Source organism: Bacillus rossius, chromosome 10 (genome assembly GCF_032445375.1).
Source record: "Bacillus rossius redtenbacheri isolate Brsri chromosome 10, Brsri_v3, whole genome shotgun sequence".
Lineage (NCBI taxonomy): Eukaryota > Metazoa > Arthropoda > Insecta > Phasmatodea > Bacillidae > Bacillus > Bacillus rossius.
Window position 1 is genome coordinate 22,472,211 of NC_086337.1, and position 19,553 is coordinate 22,491,763.

General features: G+C 34.3%; 1 protein-coding gene across 2 annotated transcripts; it reads left to right on the forward strand.

Moving 5' to 3' along the window:
- The first annotated feature begins 350 nt into the window (after nt 1-350).
- Nucleotides 351-19,237, forward strand: LOC134535839 (ras-related protein Rab-8A). Of its 2 annotated transcripts, XM_063375162.1 has the most exons (6): nt 376-571; nt 4,387-4,447; nt 7,593-7,797; nt 8,469-8,609; nt 12,416-12,505; nt 17,159-19,237. In XM_063375162.1, the coding sequence occupies exons 1-6, from the start codon at nt 448-450 to the stop codon at nt 17,252-17,254; spliced, it is 717 nt and encodes a 238-aa protein (XP_063231232.1). In that variant the 5' UTR covers nt 376-447; the 3' UTR covers nt 17,255-19,237. The 2 variants fall into 2 exon arrangements, with proteins under 2 accessions (XP_063231233.1, XP_063231232.1); XM_063375163.1 differs by lacking the exon at nt 12,416-12,505 and having other exon boundaries at nt 351-571.
- The last annotated feature ends 316 nt before the right edge of the window (nt 19,238-19,553 follow it).

Here is a 19,553-nt window from a genome sequence, read left to right on the forward strand (position 1 = left end):
TTATGATTACACAGGGGAAAACATTTTGTATAATCCAGTCACTTGATTAATTTTATATTTCTCCTAATATTACTAGTTTGATGTTTCAGTTTTTTTAAAAGAATTTTAAGCGTAAATTTTATTTTATTTTTATTGATTTTTATTATTTATACTAAGAATAATTTATAAAAAAACCCTCATCAAATATTATTTTGTTAAAATGATAAAAATTAGAAAATTATCATGTTTATGTTAATTAAAATTAATTTACGTATTCTCATGCACGTCTGAAAAAATATAATTTTTAATTTTTACTATTATTAAGTTAACATTTTGGTGTTTTATTTTGTTCATAATTGTTATATTTAGAAACTCTTGCTATGAATACAAAAAGTGCAACCCGAAGGCTACGTAGAATAGCAAAGGCTGTGTAATTTGTCACGGGCTTTCGGAAAATCTAAATAGACAATGGCAAAGACATATGATTATTTATTTAAGTTATTATTAATAGGTGATTCGGGTGTTGGTAAAACATGTGTATTATTTAGATTTTCGGAGGATGCTTTTAATACAACTTTCATATCAACCATAGGTAATAACCTGTTTGCTGAAATATTTTTGGGTAGTGTTTGTAGCGAAGTTTTTAATTAATTACACTTTTATAAAATATTAACTGTAGTTTGTTTTTCTGACATGTGTTAAGATCTTGGTTTTGAGTACATGTGATAGTTACGTATTTTGTGATTATTGTGTTAACCTTAGCTTGGTTGTCATTTTTTTGTTTATTCCCTACTTAAGACTAATTATTTATCTGTGTCTTTAAAGGCTTCACACCTATAAGGGCACTGGCATTATAATATTACACGCTTTGCCTATGGCATGAATATTAGAGTCAAATGCATTTTTACCTTTAATTTTCCTAATTTTATTTATACTTTATTTAGTCAGCTTGGTGGATGTTGGAAGTTACGAAGGCAAGAGCACTTTAGTTGTTTTGTAGGTGTAGGGGGTGGAAGACTTATTTCCATCGGGCAATAACCCAATTACTGGATAGATAGTAAATAAAAATAGAAGCTTTTTTTCACAGCTAATGTTAAATCAGATTATGGATTGAATAAAACTGGGTAAATATGTATTGTACGGATTAGCGCCAAAAAAAATCGTACAAATATGAAATAACTTTCATTATATGCTCTTTTACGTCCTCTTTTCAAAACCGCCTGCGGAGATTAAAAATTCCAATTACTTTTGGAGATATCGCCGTTCTTATTTTGCAATATAAGCCCTATGTAATCATTTAACAGACGCCATTTTATATTTTGCCGTGTGTGCGTGAATGCCTAAATAACAGAAATTTTCCATTAGGTAAGGTTAGTTACATGATAATTACTTCAAAATAAACAGAAATTAAAAATAATATCAATTAATTTTACTTGTATAGTTTTAAGTATTTATAATGTAACTGACCTGACCTAACAAAACGGGACAAAGGTAGATTAGGTCAGGTCAGCTACAGTATAAATACTTTGAAACTGAACGGACATTAAAAATAATAAAAATTAATTTTAATGGTAGTTTAGTTTTAAAGTATTTATAATGTAGCTGACCTGACCTAACAAACCGGGAAAAAGGATGAACAGTAGGAACTCACGTAATTTTCTTTTTACGTGATGTAGTCGTTCAACTACGTTGCGAAAAAAAAAAAAAATAATACTTGTAAACAAGCAACAATGGTGAACGCGAGACGCATCAGTGCACATCATGAAAATTAAAAAATTCCATACCTCCTAAAGTATTTGGAATTTCTGATCTCCGCCGAGTTTAATGAAAAGAGGAAGTTAAAGAGCACAGAATAAAGGTATTTTCGGATTTTAAAAAAAAATTTTTAAAAAAATCGCCAAAAAAATGAATATTAAAAAATTCGATATCTCCAAAAGTAATTGGAATTTTTTATCTCCGCAGGCGGTTCTGAAAAGAGGACGTAAAAGAGCATATAATGGAAGTTATTTCATATTTGTACGATTTTTTTTGGCGCTAATCCGTACAATACATATTTACCTAACACTGATTTTATCTAAGAGAGATTTTAATTAATCTGATCAGGTTTAGGACATGTTAATTAACCATGCAACAATGCAAAATTTCCTGGGAAGGGGGGGAAAAAAATGGAAAAACTCAATAAATTACACAAGGTGCGAAACAAAGATTGGCCAACTTTAGACTGTTTTGTTTTTTAGGGTGCTTTAATGCCTCTTTTAATTGACAGGATTAGGGTAAATATGTAGTTGGTCGGTATTTGCGAAAACAAATGTTAAAAAACCTAAAATACTTTTATTTTATGCTCTTTAACTTCCTCTTTTCATTAAAACCGGCGGAGGTAAGAAATTCCAAATACTTTAGGAGATATTGAATTTTTAAATTTAATCATATGTAGTTCAGCGGTATTTGCGAAAAAAAATGTTAAAAATCCGAAAATACCTTTATTATATGCTCTTCAACTTCCTCTTTTCATAGATAGCGGAGATAAGAAATTCCAAATACTTTAGGAGATATCAAATTTTTAAATTTCATCACAATACCAGTGCATTCATGTGGCGTACACCATTGTTTCTTGTTTACGGGTATCTATTTTTTTTTATTGGATAATGATGTCACGTGATTGTTTGTGATAGGCCAGAATTCAAATGAACCAATACGTGATTATTTAGTTCATTTATTGTTTAAAACGGTGTTTAATTACTGCCTCCAACTTAGGCGAGTTTTTAATGTTTCTAATTTTAAAGTCTTATTTGTTATTGTTGCGCAAGTAATAAGTAACAAAAAAATTTTACGTGAGTTGTTACTGTTCATCCTTTGTCCCGGTTTGTTAGGTCAGGTCAGTTACATTATAAATACTTTAAAACTAAAGAACCTTTGAAATTAATTCATATTATTTTTAATGTACGCTTAGTTTCAAAGTATTTATAATTTAACTGACCTGACCTAACTGACCATTTTCATTAATTAGGCATTCACAAACACATGGCAATAAAAAAAAAAAAATGTGGCGGTCGAATGATTACACAGGTCTTGTATAGCAAAATAAGAACGGCGATATCTCCTAAAGTATTTGGAATTTCTTATCTCCGCTGCTTTTAATGAAAAGAGGAAGTTGAAGAGCATCTAATAAAGGTATTTTCGGATTTTTTACATTTTTTTTCGCAAATACAGCTGAACTACATATGATGAAATTTAAAAATTCGATATCGCCTAAAGTATTTGGAATTTCTTACCTCCGCCGCTTTTAATGAAAAGAGGAAGTTGAAGAGCATCTAATAAAGGCATTTTCAGATTTTTAACATTTTTTTTTTTCGCAAATACAGCTCAACTACATATTTACCAGGATTAGTTCTGAATCCTTGAAGATGCAATCATGTTTATAGAAGGCTCTGTGTTACTTGTTTTGTATTTTTGTCTTACTGTTGAACGTTCACAAACTTAAGATAAATAGGATATCTAAGCAAAAAAAAAATTGGGCAGTATTATATTTTCATATTGTGAAGAAGTGACATATTTTAACTTGTAAAATATACAAACTACAGTGGTTTTGTTACATTAGGTACATTTTTGCTCTTGTCTTTCTAATTAAACATGTAAAATTGCTCTTTTTACAAAAGCCTTGTAAATATTGGCTGCATAATATGTGGCAGATTTGGCATGGCCCAGTTACACAGTGACTGTTCATAAAAACATTCACCATCGTAATGATGCTGTTGTGTCAACATGGCAGACATTTTTTGTTGATCAGTTAATTCCAGTATGTTCCTCTAATATAAATTAATGCTTAGGTTCAAATTTATTTTAATTCATTACCAACCTATGGAAGTACCAGACCAATATGTTAATAATCCCTCAAACAATCATGCACTTATTTTAATTTTTTTTTCTTTCATTATTTCTCCTTGGTACATGTTTGATGATTATACTCCATTCATTACTGTGAATTATTATTTTGCTTTTCCTTTGGTTGCATTAGACTTAATTGCTGTTTTGCACTAACAGTCCACATCTTCAGAAAAAAATAGACCATGAAGAGAGATTCCCGTGCCCTTAAAAGCATACTCTTCCCCTACTTCTATCATCTGGCTTATCCTGTGTGCTCTTCACCTCTACACTGATAGCTCTCAAGACATCTGGACTGTACTATAAGTATAGTATCTTTATTTTTATAACTTTTTTTTTTTACAAAATTTTAATGGTTGCAAAAATATTTTTAAAAAAATTATCAGATGCCATTCTTACAGACACAAAATTAATGACTTTTGATAACTCATAACAAAAGAATTTTTTGTTTCATAGTGCTATAGCATAAATTTACTACTTATTTGTCAGTGTACTGACTTTACAATTATGATTTTATTCCGGCAGGAATAGACTTCAAAATTAGAACAATAGAATTGGATGGTAAGAAGATTAAGCTGCAGATATGGTAAGTTGAGAATAATTCTTAGATAATTTTTTTTTACCAATGTTATATTTAGCGAGTAGGTAACTTAATTTCAACTAACATTTTATAGTGAGTTACTGCTGATACAGATCACTTACCTTTTTTGTACCATAATATTTTGTTGAATTTTATTATGCTTGTGGCAGAGTTCCTAGAACATATAAGTGAAAATTAATACATTTATAGCTCTAAAAAAGTGTTACATTTTAATGTTGCAATGAGAAAAGGGGATTTTAAGGATAGCCCAGTTATTTTAATGTTTCCTTGCTAATCAGTTTACAAGTCTTCACAATCAAAGCAACTGATTGCACCAAGTTTTTTTCCTTGGTATTGGAACTGTGCCAGTTCAGCCTGTCCTGGCTTCTTCCCACACCCATAGCTCGGACTGTCAGGTAACAGTTTCCAGTCCACCTTGCAATCTGGTGCTCTGCGCGTGAACTGAGAAGACCCGGTCTGTGGACTGGTCATTCCCCCACACACTTAACATGGGCGCCACTGCCTGTTGGCAGAACTGTGCGGGTTACAGTCTTAAATCACTAGACGGTCCACCCAAAAATTTTTAGATGGGGGTCAAGTTAATTTACTGTTGTAAAACAGGCCAGTTTGCAGAAGTCAGCATTGCCCGGAGACAAACACATCTCAGTATGCTGTGCAAATGTGTGATGTGCAGCATCGAATGCAGTGGCCCGACTGTAAACACCCTGGTTCAACTCCCACAGAACTGATCCTGGTTTACCAAAAAACACTAGTAAATGTTTGGATGGATGGTTTCTTACTAATTGTGCCCAGGCAGATTACCTCGCTAATTTCCTCAGCTTGTTTGATGTAAATTTTTCCCTCTCTAATGCCTTGGAAAATTTCAGGGGCCACGGTGGTTTGAGTGGTGAGCACTCGCCTCCCACCAAGACTGATTTGGGTTCGAACCCCGGTGGGGTCACACCTGGACATGTCGCAAGTGGGACACATGACGGTCCTTGCTGTGAACCAGTACTAATAGGTTTTCCTGTCTCGTCACCCCTCATTGTCTAGTAACCCCGATGTCGTGAAGTTAAGCCCAAATCCATCGTAATTAAAATTGTGAAGCAAAATAGTTCGTGAAATTCTCATTTTATGCAAATTTTTTTAATCCTAGTACTTACCGTAATAAGATTGCTTATGGGATGTAGTTCTAATGCAATGCTTTTGTACTGTGAATTAAAGAACATCTGTGACCAATTTTACAAAATTTTGATTAGAACATAATCACTGTTAATATCAAAGTAATCATGTAATAATATTTTGAGACAGTACTGGTGTATTAAAATAGTAGAATTGTCTAGCAGATTTATTGGTAGATTTTTTTCCATTAGTGAAGCTAATATTTAATCATTACTTGATTATATGTGAAATTAATTTTTATGCATAGGAATTAAATTGTTTACAATCTGAAAATATGTAAACTTGACAATTAGACTTATGTGTGAAGTAACTTGGCTTCTGGGTTGTAGCCACGTTCAACGTGAATATACAACCAACGTTTCAGTCTACATTGCAGTCCTCATCATCAGGGTAGAGATACATATCTACTCTACCCTGATGCAACTCTACCCTGATGATGGCAACTGCATTGTCAACCGAAACGTCTGTGGTATATTTACCTTGGATGCGGCTACAACCCAGAAGCCAATCTACTTCAGACAGTGGCCGCGAAAGCCTGCGATCTTTATTAGACTTTAGCGTGTTCATTTTAAAGACTGTGAGTGGATATATTTAATTAATTGTAAGTAGACAATTATCAGAACAAGACAATAAACAAGACTAGCATGTTGAGTGGCGATAGGAATGTATTTTGCCAACAAAAGCAGCACTGCGAAGTAATGGCTAGTGTACAGTTGAACCGTATAAACCTTGTGCTTCTGGGATGCAGTGACTAGAGAAAGCGTGCAGAAGTATGTCTGGCTGTGAGGACAGAGCCAGACATGTTGCAGCCCTCTTCCCTGGCAAGGGGTCCGGCCTGGACTGCTAGTGCTATCTGTTGGGCTCGTAGGAACTCCCTGTGCTTGTCTGCTCCCTTCTAGCTGCCCCGTATACCTGGGCTCACACACATACTGTGCGCAGAGCTTGAAAAAACATGCAATTTAAAAAACTGTTGAAAATATCAGAGTTTTATTTTATCTGTTTACAAAGAGAATTTATGAATACGCTAAATAGTTCTGTTATCGGATTTCGTTTTTAAGAATTTTTAGAAGAATGAAAATAAGTTAAAATGCATGTTTTCAGAATAATAGTCATGAACCTCCTGGTAGAGATTATTCAAAAGCACTCCACTATATGTTAATGGTTATTGCCAAAATATCGCAGTCTGCCGTATGCACAAGAAGCCAGTTAAAGAGTCTTGGTTTTAAGGGCGGTGATACCACGCTTGACACACCAGCTAGCGTCGTACCTACCATCTCACCTCACTAACATAGACGCACACCTGACCAGGAGAGCCTCTTAAGTCTCCGCTTCACCCACTATGTTCAAATTTTTTTTGTTAATAATTTCAAATTTTTATGAAATGTTTCAAAATAGAGACTTGATAAGAAGTGTGTATGCATTAACCTTGCTGTGAAAACCCTGAAAATGTACTTCTAGAGAGTGACACTAGATAATTAGCCATGCATAAATTTAAATTATAAAAATTTGCCTGACATCAAAGACCTTGTGACAGAGTTTGATACAGGACTAAAGATGCAATGCTTATATAGTGTAACGTCTGTGGAAAAATACCCTATATAAAAATAGTAGAATGAAAGTGGAGAGCCTTAAAGGACAAGTGACTGAATGCTACCAACCTGTGCGTACAATAATTCAGGTTTCAGTCAGTGTATGCTCCAAATGTACTCTATATATATATATATATATATATATATATATATATATATATATATATATATATGCATTTAAGTATAGGTCTTTTTGGTTGCTTTGTTGCTGTTTTGTGAACAGTTCCTATTTGTTTGTAGAATTTAAGAGTGTGGCCATGAGTTAATATCACTAATTTCTTCACGTAATCTAGCTAAAGATATTTTAGTTGCAGTTTTAGCAGGCATGCTCCAGATGCAGTTAATGCGCCTCTCGCTAGACGATGCAAATGTCTGTGCAGGGACACGGCCGGCCAGGAGAGGTTCCGCACGATCACGACGGCGTACTACCGAGGGGCGATGGGCATCATGCTGGTCTACGACATTTCCAACGAAAAGAGTTTCGAGAACATCAAGAACTGGATCAGGAACATCGAAGAGAATGCGTCTGCCGATGTGGAGAAGATGCTGCTGGGAAACAAGTGCGAGCTCAATGAGAAAAGACAGGTTGGTTCGTGGAGTCCTGGGTGTGAGTGCGTGTGAGTACGCCATCATCACACCAAGTGCAATAGAGTTTATAAACCTAAAGAATAAATGAATATGTACCTGACCATAGTTATAAATCCTTGCTTGATAATCAGGTTTGATATATATTGGTAAAAATAATATCAAAGTCTTTGAATCTCTGAGCACTTACTGATTTTATGTTATTAATTATTTAACTCTCATTCAATAGTTTTTGGCTTAATGCTGGGACAGATATTTTGCAAGCCTGTGTTTTTGGTTCATACATATTTAAACTAAAATAAAACATTGAATTGTAACTAGTCAAAAAATATTAGTTTACTCATTTCATATTTTTTTTTTTTAAATCTAGATCACAATTTATATTCACCCCGAAACTTATGACAATTATGGTAGTAGAGTCTTAGTTACTGTTAGTAATATACGTAATCAAATGTCTCGTTCTGGTGTTAGAATGGATAAAGGTACATAATGGGTTTATGTGATTTTTGTTAAGTTTGATTTACAGGATACATTTTTTTTTAGGGTTAGTAAGGGCTGTATTTTGTGTAAAATAATTTTTTTGACAATGAAGTTTTTATGTAATACCTACATTAAATGTTACTTATTGTGGTTGGATTTGTGTAATGTATTGCAAAAATGGAATATTTTAGGTGACCAAAGAACGAGGGGAACAATTGGCGATTGAATATGGAATAAAGTTTATGGAGACTAGTGCAAAAGCTTCAATAAATGTTGAAGATGCATTTTTCACTTTGGCGAGGGACATCAAAACAAAAATGGAGAAGAAATTGGTAAGTAAACTTCAAAGTTAAACCTGTCTTAAGTATTTCGTATTAAAAGTAGAACATTGATAAGCATAAAATAACATTGCTTATCTTCAATGTAAACTGTTCTCAATTAAGTATGTGTGTTTGTGAAATTAAGTATTGATTCTCTTTATGATAGCTTCCTTCATATTACATCTGAAATATACTTCTTTCAATAAGATGTAATTACACAATGCTATAATCTTAAACTTAAAAAAAAATTTCACTGTTCTTTTTTTTTAAGCCATTAAGACTGAGTGAAGTTATGTTGCATTTATATCTTTGGGGTGCTTTAAATGTTGGCAAGTATTTCTGTGTTTATAGTTGTGTTTGTAAATTGTTATGTCTGAAACCAAGTAAGGAAAATCCCCATCTTATAAGAAATATACTCCTTGCTTTGTAGGTATTATTAATCAACATTTCAAAAAAGTTAGCACTGTCGTGGGCAGATGCTGATGTAAAGGAAAAAAAAAGATAGTAATGGAAAAATAAATAAATAGATTTTATATATATATATATTGTAATGCTTCGGGATCTTTCAAGTCGAGCCTTGGGTTGGTGGAGTTCTTTTTTTATTCTTATTCACAACGGAACTCAAACATATTAAGCTTCATCATCACTCTCCCCCACCATTGTTATATCCCTCCTTTGTTTTCCAAAACAAAACAAATACAAAAAAACACATCTGGCCATACCAACCTTCTCAATCTAAATTCTCAACACGAATAAAAATACCTTCCAGGTAAAAATATAACACATCAAAAAACCCTTAGCCCGGGAGTGCAAACACTTTACAATATATTACAACCAGAGTTATTTTGAAAGATTTTTTTTTCTTCTCTGTGCATTCTTAAGAATGAGTTCATTTTTCTATGTGTAGTGGTGTTTGTAAAAATTAAAATGGCAGTGATTACTAAAAATGAAAAGAAAAAAAAATCTATCTGAAGCAAAGCCTTATGTAATTCCATTTACTTCCCCCATGAAAAAAAATATTGGTTGGAGCATTCAATCAAAACATTCACCTGCCGAGGCTAAAACAAACAAACCTGTCTTAATATATTTGCTTGTTTACGTGCTATACTTAAGACTGGCATTTTTTAATTGTAACAACTCGTGTAAGCTCTGCCATCGCACAGTGCTCATTACATTTTTTTTATAAACACCTAACTTACTTAGGTACTTATTAAAGACTTCACAACATTCACACCCTGCTTTGTGTGATGCCTGGCAAGTTCAGTGACTTTGGGAATCCCTGCAAGTATGGTGACTGTTATGGACAGCTTGTAATTCCTTTGAGAGATGCGTTAATTGGCTTCAGTGCAAGAAAGTAAGTACTAAGGGAGTGCTGAGAGACAAGACTAGCTAGCAGACTCCGGAGTACTTCTCTCTTTGTACCTCTCTTTCCCCCGCCCCTCCCAAATTATCAAGATTATCATCTTGAACCTCGGCTGCTGAGAGGCCGCCCACTAGCCAGGTATACTTAAGTCGAGGGGGAAGAAATCCCACAAGCTAGTCATTGGAAATTGTATCCAGATACTTTGCAAAGTTACATATTTTCATTTCCTGCAATGTGTCATTATCCACCATGCAGAAAGTATTTAGCCACAATGGCTAGTTAATAATGTTATATTATTTTTTAAAATATTATTTTTGCTTATTCATAGTTTGGAAAATTCTTCAGACATTTTGTTTCGTGTTATATTTAACTTTGTAAGTGGTGTTCTCTAGGAGTCAGAAATGATCTAACGTGTTTGTTTATTTCTATTTCATTGAATCCCATTGATTCCGCTGGGCATAACAGAAGGTAAATATGCCACCAGTTGTTATTCTTGAGCTGGCATGCCGTTGCAAGCTAAACAGCCTGGCGTCAGCTGTTCATAACTGTCGTGGCTGCATGAGCGAGAGCATTGTGCTTTCAGACGTGGAGAGAGCTTTTTGTCTTGATGTGCTAATAGGTTACGTTGCATGAACTTAAACTTTATTTTGTAAGTCTGTTTTCATATGAATGACCAAAGCTTTCATTTACTCTACTAAAGTGAAGTGTATGATTTTAATACTTAAATGCAATTGTAAATATTTTTGCACTACAGTAGACTTTTGATAATCTGGCACATTTGGGAGCTGTCAGGTGCCGGGTTACCCATAATTTTAGGATTATCCCGCAGTCGCTAAACGCTAAGTTGTAGAGCAAATATATTTGTAAGATGGTGTTTGGCAGCAAATATTGTGTAGCAAGAACAAAAGATAAACATTTCAGTGTATACACAAGCCAAAACCAAATTTTTGTAGTTTATTTTAAAGGCACATGTGTACACTTCCAAGAGATCCGAACAGCGCTGAACGCTCCCGACTAATCCTGGGCTACGCCGAGCGTTGCCGACTACCGTTTGTGTGTGTGTACTGTATGAGCAATTTTAGCCTTAGCTAAAAATTATAGGTTTTTAGCTCAGGTACCCTTAGTTGGCTTAGGTCCTTACATTTATCACTAGTGCTGGACATTCCGGAATTCTAGAACGTTATTCCGGACTATCTGTAGTCTACTATACATGATGTTTTACAAGTTATGCTGTTCGGTATGTTTTTTTTTTGGTCATTAATTATGTATATTTTCTTGAAATGTGTGGTATCCAATGACAGACAATGAAATGGATGTAGATGGTAGGAAATGTTTTTGCTCACACTTCTAAACAGATATAAGAACGATTTTATCGTATCATGATAAGTGGGGCTGTATGAATGAATGAATGGGCGTATTGTTGTCAACATGGAGGTCATCAGAGATGGTGAAAGGTGAAGATATTAGAATGGAGCATTGATGGAATGAGTTGATGGGTGTACCATGAGAAAACCCGTAGACTCAGGGTAACGTCTGCCACTGGTCCCAATTGCAAAAAATCCAGGTTCGACCCTGTCGGGAATTGAACCCAAATTGCTTCGGTTTGAGGCAAGTGGACTGACCATCGTGGCAGTGTTTGAGAGGCCTGACTAATGAACCACTGTTGGTCGGGGGGATGCATGCAGGATGTGGGTGCCACCATGCCACCATGCCACCATGAACATTGGCATCTGGAGCCTGGCTAAAGTTCCTCTCAAGGCCTGACGTGGCCCGTGTGGAAATGAGACTAAACAAATTCTCCCTTAAGTAAACAGAGACTGGGACCACTCTTAGCGTCGGACATGCATACTTTGTGACATATCCTGTGCGCTCTTGAGGCGTCCCACATGCCTGGTTCCTGGAAGTAGATGTCATGTGGTGGGAAGCAATCACTAATCCATGGTACCACATGTTTGATTCCATGCTGTCGTTAACTCGTCCTTATTACAAAGATGCTTGTATTACAGATCAAACAACCTGCGGCACGGATCTGTCACTGTAGGCTCAGTCGCGTTGGTTTCAAAGTTCCATAATTCGAAACTTTATAACTATAATAAACAGACCTTTCGTAACTATTTAAACAGTCTACAACCCGAGACAGGCTTCGTGAATAGTTAAAAAGGTTTTACATGATAAAAAATAAAGAGAATTACAGATCATTGATGCTAAACATTGAAGTCCTTGGATGCAGTGAGCACATTCTGCCTCGGGGGTCGGCAGAATCAAACTGTGGGCGGAAATAGCACAACATGGCTACTGCACTGATGATCATTAAAATATATCGTATAATCTTGAGACATATGTTAATAAAGTAAAACATAATTATGCTAATAAATATATTAACCCTGTGATTTAAACTTTAAAAACATGTTACAATATTATTAATAAAAATATTGGTGGTTCAAAATTATTGCAGTGCCAAGGGGTGCGTCCAGAAATGGCGGTTGATGACCAAAACGCATGTTATCACATGAAAACGTCTGCTGAAAGAAACAGAGCCCTTGGGGTTAGTAAAAAGAAAAGTTTACAATTAATTATTATTTTTAATATTGGTTAGGACTAAGAGGCATTGATGCTACTGCACTCTCCCAACCCTCTTCTGGGGTTAGCGTGCTATTGAAAATGAGCCGTGCGCACGTCACTTGTGGCACTTGCTGGTGACAACAAAACACCTGGACAATGTCACTGTCTAAAATATTTGCCATTTCTGTTAACAAGAATTGTAGTGAGGCATTTCCGTGTCCAGTACATCAAGACAAGGCAATTCGGTAACATTTTTATGCATGCCTGCTTACAGTTGCTATTCTGGGTTCCAGCGGTGTTGTTAAAATAGAAATAATTAACATTTCATGTAGCCAGTAGTCAATAAAGCATTCCTTCGTATGTGTTAACGGAAAGGAGTACAAGGGAACGACTTTGTGCAAAGAAATTTACTTTATACCATTTTGCTAGTTTACCTGTCTAAAAGCTGATTGTTCAGTGGTTTTTTAAATTGAAACTTGCAAATGGTTACTACTCTAGAAACATGCTAACTAATGATTTATTCTAAATAAACATGATAATCACTCAACATTTGAAAAGACTTTGAGCTGTACAGAACTACTATTTTGAATTTGTTAAAGTGAAATTACATGTGGCATGTGAATTCAGTGCACTGTGTGGGTTTTTATGTGTGTGCATTTGTGCATGGGCATTTTCATCTGGATATACTCAACAGTCAGTAAGGGAACAAGTTGTTCTGTTAATACTAATTAATAATGGTTGTATATTTAATTACTGTCCACTACTTTTAATCAGTGGCAGCTAACAAAGTAATTTCAAAGGAAGGCAGTTTAATAATGTATGTACACTATTCTCATGCCTTATTAGTTTCACAAATAATACTAGGACCTAACACACGTTTTTGAACAGTAAAGAATTCTTTTCTTTTCTTGTAAAGTATAATGGATTTATTTCTCTTGCTGTTAAATGATGCTTCAGTTTAAACAAAATGATAGAATTAAGCATACAATTTAAATTACAGATCATTGTTGTTTTTATGATTATTCTCAGATGTACTGCAAGTTCACCAAGAGGTTAGCATGGAATATTATTGACAGCTTTAAAACTATTTATTTAGTATAGCAATAATTCATTTGCATGCTAGCAGGAAGAAAAAAACATAGTTTTCTGACATGTAATGACATAATTAATTATCATGAGATGTACTTTTTATCATAAAATAGGTTTTTTTTACAGATAATTGATGAAGAAATAAAGTTCTTTTAAACTTTTTTTTTTGCTATGAAAAGTTAAATTTTACTATAGCCCATCGCATCATTAGATTGCAGTATGCATTTAAATGGCTATTTATTGTCTCTTTTCAAAGTACGATATCTGCTATTAGTGCTGTAGTTTCGGAGTGCTCTGTTGACAGATCTACACGAAAGAGCACAAACTATTTAGACACAATTTTGTAATGCAAGAAAATTTTTTTAAAATGTTCTTAAAATATTGTATTTTGTAAAGTAAAATTTGGAATGAGAATTTTGAAATGTATTTTCTTGTTGCACTTCATCACGAGCATAATTTGATCATTTTCATTTTTTATTTATAAGCAGTAGGTATTAAAAGATGCCATCTTGTTTTCAGTTGTTTGAACAATATTTTTTTTATATTATTTAAAATGAAAAAAAAAAAAAAATACATATATATATATATATACATACACACACACACACACACACACATATATATATATATGTGTGTGTGTATGTATATATATATGTATTTTTTTTCCACACACACACACACACACACACACACACATATATATATATATATATATATATATATATATATATATATATATATATATATATATATATATATATATATATATAGCACAGTATATAATTTTATTGAATTGCTTGTTATTTATTGTGACGGACTGCTAGAAATAGTTTTTCCTGAGAATAATAATTGGTGCTAAGCAATTAATTATTTTATTTTACCAGAATAACAACTGTGATAGTACTGTCAAAAACACTACTTTAGTCTTTAAAAAAATTAAAAAACATTACAATTAAAATAATATTAAAACTTATTGTAATTAAATATGGTACAAAAAAAATTTGTAATGTTAATAAGTAGGGTAAGTATAAATCTGGCAACAGTGGTTGCCATTCACTCCGGAATACAATCTAAGCGTGGGGCAGACTAGAGAAAGAGCTGCCCCACTTTTAATGCTGTAATGAGTTTTCACTAATGTATTTGAGTCTGCTTGGTGGTATTAACATAGTAGCAATCATGCAACCTTCTTTAAGTTTCCTTTCAGGCATTCATATAAACTAAGTGGTGATGCTGCATTATGATTGAAATTTATTATCCTGGGTTCATTAAGAGGTGGTTACAGAAATTAATTTTCCTTAAGTCTGTATACAAAAAGAGAACATAATTACGTGGCAACATTTATTGGAACAGATGAGCAATCGTTGAGCTTTTAAAATTCCCCACCGGAGTTGAGACACCTGTTCATGTCACACTGTCTCACAGAAGTCTGTGTGTGGTTTTGGAACCAGTGTGTGACAGCCATCTGAACTTCATCACGTTGAAAATGCTGACCGAACAGAAATTCCTAGAGTTTGGAGAACAGATGATAGCTGGGAGCGAGATCAGGATCGCAAGATGGATGTTGGGCTCCTCCCGTAGGAATTTCTGTACGAGATGTGTTGTTTGATGAGTCGTATGCGGGCAAATATTATCGTGGGTCAACCAAACACCTGCTCTGAGCATCCCACGCCTCTCGTTCCGCAGTGTTTGACAGCAGTACTCATTGTTCACCGTATCACCTCAGATGAGGAAGTCTTTGAGCATATTGCCCTTTCTGTCCCAGAAAACTGTGGACATGAATTTCTGCCCCAAAATTGAATTTGCTTGAATTTTGCCCTGTATGAACATCTGCTATGACACTTTTGTTTGATTTCGGGGTAAAAAAGAGTGAACCACATTTCATCACCTGTGATGATCCTGTCGAGGAACTCGTCGCTGTCATCCAATTCTGGTGGTTAGAAAACAGCGCAGTGATTGTTGAATATTTTATTTATATTTGAGACATTATAGATATACCTTGTAATTACATGTACATGTAGGGTACCTAAATATTCATATGTAAATGTAGCATGGAGTTTTGTTTGTTTTTGCTAACATTTTGGCTTAATTTTCAGGAAATAATTATAGATTGTTATGTATGCAGCAGTTTGTTTTCGCTTAAAATGCTATTTATGTTCAGATATGTATCCAGACAAATCTTGCAATAATAAGCTGATTTGACTTTTGAGTGGAGTTAAGTCTCATCAAGTGCATGGTAATTTTTTATGGATAGTTTTCAAGCAGTTTAAATGATATCTTATTTTTTGTATTTAAATTTTATGTTCGCCCAACTGTTTACACCTCAAGTGGTGGGAACAAGTCATTATACTTAGTCATGAGCAAAAGGTACTGCTCATATTTTCTTTTCTTCACCAGCACAAATTCATGTGATTGGGTTTAGAATATTGCAAGGTCCAAGGCTCGCTGAATGAAGCCTGCTCGGCCTGACACAGTTCATAAGGCCCGAGACGCGGCCCATAACGCACCTTGGGCATGCTTAGCCCAAGCCACCCAGCCAGGCTTGCTTCGGATTGTTGTCAGTAATGCTTATTAAGGTGTCAAGGATTCACGGTTGCTTGACAACACAGATGTTTTAAGTCCAGTATTAATTGATAACTTGGAAAGCATAATGCTTAGGTATCAACTTGTGCACAGCATAAGCTGGAGAAGTAAATGATTGAAAGGTAGGAGTTTTTCTATAGTAAAAAAAAATGTTTAGTAAAAATATTTTTGTCAAGGATGTGAAGTTTATGCACATACTTTAAAGATAATTATGGGCCACGTATTGCTTTGGAACCAATGCAGTGCCCATTAATGAGTCTTGCCTGGTTGGGTTCAACACTACCACCGAGGACACTCCCAAATGCATGGAAATTTAAATATATATTTTTATAATTTACTCTTCTTTTCATTTTTTGTATATCTCACTTTTACATTAGCAATACTCATACAAATGATGTTTGCTAGAATTAAATATAACTACCTTAAGTTTAACTCTTAGTTTAATTTTAGTACTGTACATGTTTATTGATAATTATTTCAACATTTATTTTCAATTGGAGACCTGTTTATTTTTATTATTCAATTAGAGACCTACAAGTATTTATTTCCTTGGTAATATGATTCCAAAACAACTTGTACATTAATATTTGAAACAGTTTATGAGTTTCATCAAATATTTAGCTCAATATTTTTTTTTTCCATTTCATATCTTCAAAATAAATAAATTTCTTAATTACAGTTTCTAGTTATTCCTATCAGAGATTTAGTTACAGTGATGTTGATTTTCATATGCATCATCAATTTATCATAGATGTATAGCTGTTTCAAAATAATGAAAGAATGTTTCCTTTTACTAAATGCAGTCTTCATGCAATGCAGTGTAAATGCTTAATTTTGTGTTATGATAGTTAATTTTATTTTTCTGAATTGTATAAAAAATTGTTTGATATAGGTATGTAGTGTGTGTGAGGTGTGTTGGAAGACTGCGAGCGCGTGATGTTAAGAGAGCGATGTGTGTGTTGCGCAGGAGGCAAGCAACCCACCGAAGGGAGGTCGCCAGCTCAACGCAACAGAGCCACCGCGGAAACCTCCCAGTTGGCTGTCGCGATGTTCCCTGCTCTGACACACGTCTCGCCCTTCTTCGGTCCCATCACTGCACCTCGTGGATATTACGGCTCTAAGTAAACTTTTTATACTGTGAATTATTTTTAAGGATGGTAAAAAAATTGGCAGGAAAAAGTTGGTATATATACACACATGAGAAATTATTATTTTGTATTTAGATTTGTGTAAAACATTGTAAGTAAGGCAGGTAGATGCACCTAGTGCGCACGCCTCGTTGCTCGCTTGTCACGGGATGTCGCAGTTTGAAGTTATTGTTGTCAATTACACTTGTCGTGTTCACGTCACTGCGTGGGACGTAGCGTCGTCTTGTGTGCACGGGCTTGGAGGCAGCCTCAGGACTGATCGGTGGCGAGTTTCGAGTATTACAGTTTGTTAAATTTCTACATGAAATATTGGCAAAAGAAAAGCTAGGGCTGTGGTATGTGCTATAAATTCAAAGGCATTGTAATATTTATGTCCAGAATCTTCAAAATCACTGAAAATTGCTCTGTCAACATACTGGAATGTTACACAACTAACACCATTTAAAATAGAGTGCAGCAGAGTGAGGATTTTGTGTTATTTATGAATAATGGTAGCAAGTGTCTGCCACTCTTGCCTCAATTGTGATTGTAAATATTGCCTTTCCTTGCTGTGACTAATAAAGATATATATAACCCTGTATGTTACATAAGCTGATCTCTTTTTTACAGGTTTGATAACACAGAAAGAATTAAATAAAAATCATTACAAGACCTTGTATTACTTACTGTATTTGTTTAGTTTGATCCACACTGCCAGTATAGAATTTGTTTTGATTGCAAATGATACATTTGTTCATATGCAATAGTGGTCTCGTAACCTCTCATGACTCAGCGTACTGGTCTTAAATCATGAATATTACAGGGTTTTTGAAACATGATTGATTCAGCTTCCATGGCATGTAACACGCTAGTAATTGTGGCCGCCCAGACCCCTTGCAATATGTACAGTAGTGTGATGTAATTAAGCATTGGCACATTAGTGCTGGGTATAATAATAAGAATTTGTGTTATTGCAGCGATCTTAGCATGAGTGATTAATTTGGAAGTTAAGTTTGAAATTGACAGGTGCAAGTCTCTCTCTTTGAAACAGGCGTAACAAAACACGCAATGTAAGAATGCTGCCATCTTGGTTAGAGCAAAGGATGTACTGAAGTTTCTCTGTGACCTCACCAGTTAGGAGTAGAAATGCAATGCTAGCCATCACGAGCTCAGCTTTAAGGATTGACTTGACACCCCCATGTTTGGTTATTTCAATTTTAATGCCATTATTTTTTATCTAGGACAATTTTCATGGGTGCTCTAGTAAATAGTAAATAAGCATAGCATTTTTGGATTTGTAACAAATGATGTCACCAGACATGTTATTTGCTCTTTCCTGATTAATTGCATCATGGTCATGGGCTAAAAATACATTGAGTTTCCACACCTAATAAAAATTAGTACAATTTTACATTTGTAATCCACATTTAAAAATATTTTTTCTTTGTAAAAGTCTGGAATAAGCATAAAATTAAAAAATCCAACATGACAGTGGAAGTGAAGTCTAAATGTTGACATTCTGTCCTCAAACAGTGTGGCCACTTGTTCTGCAAAACCATAGTTGCAGCTCTGACCTTGAAGGTATTTTGCTGTTTCAAACTACAAGACTGCAACTGCTTGATTGTATTATGTCTGCTGACTTCTTAGGCAAGTTAAAAAAAATTAGTTTTTTGTATCAAAAGCTACAAAATTAGTTTATAGGTTCCATGGCATTAAAAAAATATATTGGCATGCTTTGTGCAATCATGAATATTTTTATAAGGTATAAGTTACAAAGTCATATACATTTAAGAGAGATATATTATAGTTTAATTTTTTTAACTCAACTCTGTTTTTAAAAATTTATGATTTTGATGTGAATTTGTTGTATTTTTGTAAATAAATACTAAACCAGGGCTGCCTCTGGTTACTAACTTAAATCCTAGACTCAACACAAAAAATTCCTGGTAAATCCTGGAAACTGAAATGTAGAAATCCTGTAAAAAAAAATCCTATAAACTTGAACTAAAATACTGTATAATTCTCGCGATTCAAATAAAATAATCATACACCAAAATTTTAACCAGGAACTTTACCAAAAATGTACTCACCTTTGTTACTATAAAACTGGTAAACTAAAAATAGCCTGAAAATGGAGAGTGATGAACACTGTTATAGGCCCATTTGATTTCTTTAGTGGCATTTTGTATTGCTGGTATGTCACTGATACTCAAGATCCCCAGCTGACAATATTAA